This window comes from Zingiber officinale, chromosome 3A, assembly GCF_018446385.1.
Source record: "Zingiber officinale cultivar Zhangliang chromosome 3A, Zo_v1.1, whole genome shotgun sequence".
NCBI lineage: Eukaryota > Viridiplantae > Streptophyta > Magnoliopsida > Zingiberales > Zingiberaceae > Zingiber > Zingiber officinale.
This window is the reverse complement of record NC_055990.1, coordinates 152341831-152349655: the sequence shown is the minus strand read 5'-3', so window position 1 is coordinate 152349655 and position 7825 is coordinate 152341831. Positions and strand designations below refer to the sequence as shown.

The window sequence follows — 7825 nt, the reverse complement described above, 5'->3', positions numbered from 1 at the left end:
CTCAAGAAATCCTTATATGATTTTCGAGAAGATTCTATTGCATGGTTTTATCGACTATCTAATTGGTTACAAACTCAAGAATTTTCTGGATCAAAGATTGACTCGTCTATTTTCCACAAATATAATGATGGATCTATGATATTTTTTCTTATTTATATGGATGACATCCTAATAACCGACAATGATCACAAGGGTATTACATCTTTATTAAGTTTTCTAAATTAATAATTTTCTACTCAGGATTAGGGTATTACTCGTTTTTTCATTGACGTTCTATTAATGGATATTCAATATTTCTTGGATGGAACCTTATCTCATAAAATTTGAAAAAGCAATCTATAGTATCTCGGTGAAACACCGAGACAAAATATAAAGCTATAATGAATACAACGTCTAAAATTATTTAACTTCAATCACTTCTCTGAAAACTTCTTGCATCAAATATTATACTAAAAATTTGATATGATAATATTAAAACAACACATCTCACAGTAAATCTAATCTTTGATACTCATAAAAAAAATATATAAATTAATTTTTATTTTATTTAAGAACATATGACAACTCAATAATTATCAATTTATTATATTTATATAAAAAAATAAATTACTGATGTCTTTATCAACTCATTATTCAAACAACATTTCAACCAGCTGATTAGCAAACTCAGCGTTGATTTTAACACGAGGAACGCCGAGATGAGACGGAGTCGCTGTCTTGCCAGGGTCAACTTACCGCAGTCGCTCTCGGCTCAAATGGGGAGGGTTTGTGCTAGGCTGTCGCCGGTAAAATCACCAGTAGAAAATCTAGCTTTTTAATTTACTTCAGGCAATGCTAATATTTCTCAAATACTCCGCAAAGTAAAAAAAAAAAAAAAAAAAAAAAATTAAGGAGCCCCTAATTATTAAAGAATACCTTTTAAAAAAAACTCCCGTTATATTTTAACAACTAATTAATCATTATTATAGTATTATAATAATTAATTAACTTACTACTATCCGTTTTCAATTAAGTAAAATTATAGCAGTCAATTTAATTGGCTGATAAACCTTGTAGAAGTCAAATAAATGATTACTATAAATATAATGTAGCAGTCAAATAAGGGGCTGCTAGAATTATTTGACATAAAACTATCCAATAATTATAGTTGCGGATCATTGTTGGCTAGGAAAATTAAATAAGAAAGAGGAGTCGGTGTAAAAATTGGGTTTCGATTCTTCCTTTTAATATTCTTGGAGAGAAAGCCAAACAGAAACCGAATGTTATGGCAACCTTGCAATGACTTTCCCACGTTGCCGTCTTTCTAAATTTGGAAATATCAAAAATAGAAGGGAAAAGGTCACCTTTTTACAAATCGCTTTTTTATTTTAATTTATTATTTAAATGGTGTCGCATCCGGTTTTTCCAATTATAAATTCATCCTTCTAAATTCATGTAAATACTTAGCATTCTACTGGCCAATCAAAATAATACTAATAAATCAGCCACCAAATTAATCTAATACGCGCAGTTAATAAATTCGTATAACAGTTTTAAAATCACTGTATTAGTCATAAATTTTAAAAAGTATACAATTAAAATGATAATTTGTTTTTAAATAAAAAAATAAGAATAGTTTTTATTTCTATAAACAATGCGCCATTCAATTCGATTTCAATGACTTTGTATTCAATGATTCAGTTCACTTTAATTTATCCATCTATTTTTTTTAATAAAATATAAATTTAATATATATATTTGCAATTGATCCGGTTATAAGAACAGGGGACCCCGTCCGATGGAGTCAGCGCCACGTGGAAGTCAAAGTGGCAGGTGGCCGGCCGGAGAGGGGTGGGTTCGGCCGGTCGGCCGGGCGGCCGGTGTCCAGTTGATGGTTAAAGGCGCCCTGTCGAAAGTCAGGATTCCGGCGCTCAGCGGACAAGATCGCAGAGCCGAGCGGACTGCACGCTCGACCAAAGCCATAAAGTAGCATACTGCTAATAGTCTCCACAAAGCACGTGATTGAGAATCTCCCTAAGTAAATCACCGTATACGTCCGACCGGATATCACGGGAGCTGGCCGGCCGGACGCCTTCTAAGGAGTAAGGGCAAAAGGGTAAAAGGACAAGTGATATCTTTTTCTGACAGCGTGTATGTTCCACATGTATGTCATATTCCAAATCTTATGACGGGTTTCCGTTGTCCCATCGAGGACATGCTTGGACTATAGCAGTATGGGTCAGGTAAGCTCACTGACAAGCCCTTACTGGGGTATGAGCCACGGACACGTGTACACCTCGGTATGTGTACACTCGTTTCTCCGCTGCCCTATATAAAGACCCTCATCTTTCGTCGGAGGTACGCGTTCTAATATTTTAGGAGCCACTTTTTTCACTGCTAGCTTGCCTGACTTGAGCGTCGGAGGGGCATCGCCGGGAACCCCTTCCCGGCCCGACTTCTGTACAGATTCGCCGGAGGTTCGTGCCACCAGTCGAAGACCCATGTCGGCAACCGAATAGCGCCACATGTCCAACATCTATTGATTCAGCGTTCGGACAAGATCAGCAATAAAAATCAATATCTACGGACCTTATCTCATACCGTGGGTATAATTTGTTGAATCTCTTAGGTGTATGAAAAAATAATGGATTAAGATCCACTTGCATGTCTAAAAATATTCAATAGTTTTACATTTTAAGCCTTATAGTTCATTATTGTCAACATTTTGGATTTCTATTAATTATGATACAAATATATGTATATTTTTTAATTAAATAAATATATTAGTAAAAATTTTAAATTAAACTCTTATCAAATGTTGCATTGTCTCTTGGTGGTGATCTGGTTAGGGATAATAATGAGTTGGATTCGAATTGGATTTCTATATCTTCTGTCTATCTACTTATCGAGTATCGGATATATGATGATATACCTATACTTATTAAAGGATTGGATTCCTTTTATACTTATAATTTTTATATTCAACTACTATCATTTAATAAAAATATATTAAAATTAACATTATATATATAGAGAGAGAATTGTTATACTACGGGCTATTTCCTACAGATTGCTACGGACCTTACCATGTCATTTTCTTTTTAATTTTTTAAATGTAATTTTTTCTCTTTTCCTTTTTTCTCGCTGAAGCAATTTGTTCTCACCTAAACTCACCGCACAGCTTCGCCCACCAGCCACTCGCTCGGCCGCCCACCGCTTGCCAACCGTCAGCGGCCTTCGACTGCCTGGACGCATCCCAATGCTATAGCATGGGGGAAGGTGAAACCTTAGGGGGATCACGATATGGATTCCAGTCGCGATCACTTATGGATTCCGACGAGTTAGGCACGGTGGGCGGGCGGCAAGGCTGGCATGGTGGGCAGGCAGTCGACGGGGTGGCATGCGGCGACGCTGTCATGGTGGGGGATCGCGACATGGATTCCAACCGCAATCCAGCTAGATCACGTCGGATTGCAGTCGCGATCCGGCTTAATCGCGACCGAAATCCGATCACTGTCAGACCCTGCCCGGTTCACGGACAGATTGCAATCGGAATCCGGTCGAAATCTGGCGCGATCCGACCACCACTCTAGCGACCACGATCGCGGCCGGATTTCAACCGGATTGTCGCTAGGATTCTGGATGCAATCTGGCTGGCGATTGGGCGACAATGGGTGGGTGGCTGGAAGCGAGGCTGTCACGGTCTTTGATATGATATATTAGGTATTGATAACAAAGAGATACCGTTAGTGAAAGTGTTGTGACAAAGTCAACAATATGAAGAAGCGATATGAGAACACGAGGATGATATGAGACACAAGTATCCACACTTGTTCTAAGTTCGAGGACCAATTTTTTTATAAGATATGGGTATTGTAACACATGTAAAAAAATTTTCTCTAAAAGAGTAAAAAGAAATAGAAGAAGAAAAAAATAAAAAAAATAAAAATATCAAATCCTCCCATTATAAAGATTAAAGAGATATTATAAAATAAACAATATAAAAATAATAAATATAGAATACTAATTACTATATATTTATTTATTTGATTAAAATAGCTCCAAATTAGTTGTTTTTTTTTTAAATTAACTTTTGCCTAACTTGGTGGCAATGATGGCAAAAGATTACTACACCACCATCAACGCCCCTATCAATCTATTCCAAAATGAAGACGGAAAAAATAAATGACGGTGGCTAATAGCCTTACAATTTTAAGCCTGCCCAACTTATACTGCGAGATAGGAGTTAAGTCAGTAACCAGATTTTGCCGTTGTGAAGATCAGGCAAAGTGAGTCAGCTATAACTAATAAAAGAAAATTCTGGTCGTGTTCCAACTCGGCAGTTATTGCTTTCGTAGACCATTCATCACACGAGACTTGTGAGCTCGCCTAGAGAAGTCCGTTTTGAGAGGTACGCGAATTCCGTGTTCAAAAATCAAAAATCAAAAATCAAAAATCAAAACCCACGGCACGACCTCTTCAAACCACCACGAGCCTCTGCTGCTACTGCACCACGCTACGCTAAGCCAACGGCCACGGAAGGGGGTTACCCTTTTGCATTAATTGCTTCTTCTTCTTCCTTCAGCATCCGCCTTCCCTCTGTCCCCCTTCTCTTTCTATATTATCATCACTTTGGCTTCCTCCATCAGCTGATCGAAAACAATGGACGGATTTGCCCGCACTGCTTCCTTCAGATCCTCCACTTCGTTCCCGTCTTCGGCGGCCATGAGAGGCAGGGAGAGAGGCGGCCGCCGATGCACTGTGTCTTTCGTGGTAAAAAGAGTCGCTTGTGCCGTTTTCACCTGTGTTTTTGCAATAGGTTGGGCTTTTCCTTCTTTTTTTTTTTTACCCCTTTCGTTTTGTTCTTCATTTTTGTCTCCATTCCTTCAACTATCTGTCTCTTTTTATTTATTTATTTCTTGTTTGTTAGTTGAATCGCTTAATCATAGCCTGCTAAGGTATCCCGTCTGTATGCGATTATTATCGATTTTAGTTACATTCGACTATGCTTCATGTGATTTCCGTAGCAGGGAGAGGAACAAATGGGAGAGAATCGGAACCGTATTACTCGGCGCGTCTGCCTCTTTCTAAAGCTGTCATATCTTATGTCGGGGTTGCTGCAAGTTTACTTTTTATTGCAATTTATTTGGTGATCTATTGAATAAGTCATTTAATGGCCGTTCCTTTTACTCACTTGTTTTTTGTAATTTTTTTATTTACATATCCAACTTAGGCCTAATACTGGAGGTGACCCGGCGACCCACCTAAATGGTATATCTATAATGTTAGACTTGACTAATGGTTTCCACCGAAATTTGATTAACGATCTCCTGAAGCAACCTAGACAGATCAATTTCTTACAAGTATCTGCACTTTATTGAATCCGAGCAACTATATGGGTTGGCACAAGTTTATAAGAAAAAATATGATCGATTGTCAAACCTACTAAAGAACAGGATATTATTCGAATTGTAAATTTTCATGTGATATCTCTTAGTTTGAGAAAAGAAATGGTAGTTAACAAAAGGGATGGGTGCTGCATGTCATTGATATGCTGCTCTTTAACTAGCTTTTTCATTAGAGGACTTAAACATCTCATAATCAATCTATCTTTACAGAAGAAAAATGTTCTATGGGTTATTCTTTCTCTAACTTCTATTTCTTTTTATTTTGGAATTTTTCTTTATTTAGGGTTCATTTATTGAGTTTGATGTTTTTATTTTCCTTATGTGCAGTTGGTTCATTAGTAGGGGCAATCACTGGTGCTCTTATTGGCCTAGCTACTGAGAGCGGATTACTACGTGGGGCTGGAATTGGAGCTATTTCAGGGGCAGTCTTCTCCATTGAAGCTGTTGAATCATCTCTATATTTATGGAGATCCAGAGAGTCAGGAATTTGGAGTGTTTTATATGTGGTAAGTCAGACTAATCAAATAGCTTTGATCAAGAAAACTTCACTATAATTTGCTTGGGTGATGAAAATCATTGCAGTCTAGAAAAAGGATTTGTTGCACGGCATTATATTTCTCATTTTCGATGGCTTATTAAAACCGAAAGTAAATGGCTAAAAAATGGCGAAGTAGTCAAATTAATTGAGGGCTTAAACACTATGTACCGTCAATATCCAGGTATTATGAGTATAAACAGTTTGGCAGCTTATAGTATGTTTGCAAAGATAGGGCTCAAGCAATATAAACTTGCTACAAGTCATTGATGTACATATTAATTGAGGACTTACCAGTTAGTAATATTTCTGAAATCCAATAAAACTTTACACAAGTTTTGGTTGCATAACATGGCGGAATATGTTATCCTATATCATGGCTGAGTCATTATCTTTTATGGTTTAATCAATATGAATTTGCAGTTAAATGATCTTGCCATATGTATATATTGAGGAGTTAAAACAGTACCATTACTCTAAAATTTTAACTATTAGATTATTCAAAACAACAAGCATTTGTATTTTGTTTTTTCTGAAAAGTTTTCGAACTTCATTCTCTTGCAGTTCGACATAATATGTAGCCTATTTAGTGGAAGAATTGTTCGGGAAAAGGTTGGCCCAGCAATGCAGAATGCTGTACAAAGCCAGGTACTTGCTCTTTTTGAGTTGTAAATAAGCAAGCAATTGCAAGGAAGATGCCCATGCTACACTCTACTAATCTAATTTAAAAACTTTACTCAAGCGCAGATCAGTGCTATTGACTTGCCTTCTGTAGAGCCCTCTGATTTATTCGCAACAGATAGCATGACAGGAGGGTTATCCATGGATTCTGTGACAAGGCTCCCAAAGATCAAAATTACTGCAGCCAATATTGAAGCTGCAGGTGACAAATTCTGCTGTTCAGTATGCCTGCAGGTAGATTTCCTTGTTCATATATACAATCTAGATGTGCTTTAGTTATTCTTTAAAGTTGCTTTCATAAAATTGCAATCAAACTATTAAAAAGCAAATGCATCTGATAAGGTACATGAACTACATTTGTCAAAGTCTATGAATCGCTACCATTATTAAGTGTTCTTTGCTTACAACTTTTTTAAAAATAACTAACGTAAATGTTAACTTTCAGGAGTAATGAATCAACAATTCCGCTTGCACAATTTGTTATAGCTTTGTGGAAAACAACATGACATCTGAGCATGTCCAATGTTTTGACCAACGATTTTGTGATTGTGGTTTCAGGACTTCGAAACTGATGAAACAGTGAGGTGTCTGCCTCATTGCCAACATTTGTTCCATTTGCCATGCATCGATAGCTGGCTCATCAGGCATGGCTCTTGTCCACTTTGTAGAAGAGAAATCTAGATTTTCTCTCTCTGTAAATTCCAGAATCCAGAGAGTAAGTTGGGCTCTATCTTTTAGCAATGTGCTTGCTTATATATTTTCTTTCACATCCTACTTGTTTACCTTTTGCTGGCACACATCTTTCATGTATCTTGACACTGTAGCTGTAGAGTGCTTAATATTAGATGCTTTAGTTTGTAGTCTAATTAGCAAAATCCCTTTTTTTTCTTACATATGAAAATATTACAAAATATGATGGGATCAGATTGTGAGGCAATTCATGTTTTTTTGTGTTCAACTTTGATGATTGATACATAAAGTGAATAAGACAGGATGAGATTGTTGAAGCACTTAGTTCAACGATCCATAAGATTTTCTGCGATATAGTAGTTTTCTGTTACAATGATATATAATTTTGTCATCGCTTTATTTTACTAAATATGAATATTTTTAGTCATTTAAAATAGATGAAATTTATAATAAACTTCAGATTTCATTTTTAAATTTTGTACAGTCAAGTGAAAAATAAAAAGTCGAGTTTAAATCATGATTTCTAAGTACA

General features: G+C 36.5%; 1 protein-coding gene across 3 annotated transcripts; it reads left to right on the top strand.

The window, feature by feature from the left end:
• Positions 1-4221: 4221 nt before the first annotated feature.
• LOC122054136 (NEP1-interacting protein 1-like) lies at positions 4222-7469 on the top strand. Of its 3 annotated transcripts, XM_042615958.1 has the most exons (6): positions 4222-4390; positions 4629-4798; positions 5715-5893; positions 6487-6570; positions 6670-6837; positions 7162-7469. In XM_042615958.1, the coding sequence occupies exons 2-6, from the start codon at positions 4642-4644 to the stop codon at positions 7282-7284; spliced, it is 711 nt and encodes a 236-aa protein (XP_042471892.1). In that variant the 5' UTR covers positions 4222-4390; positions 4629-4641; the 3' UTR covers positions 7285-7469. The 3 variants fall into 3 exon arrangements, with proteins under 3 accessions (XP_042471892.1, XP_042471893.1, XP_042471890.1); XM_042615959.1 differs by lacking the exon at positions 4222-4390 and having other exon boundaries at positions 4410-4752; XM_042615956.1 differs by lacking the exon at positions 4222-4390 and having other exon boundaries at positions 4434-4798.
• Positions 7470-7825: the final 356 nt, after the last annotated feature.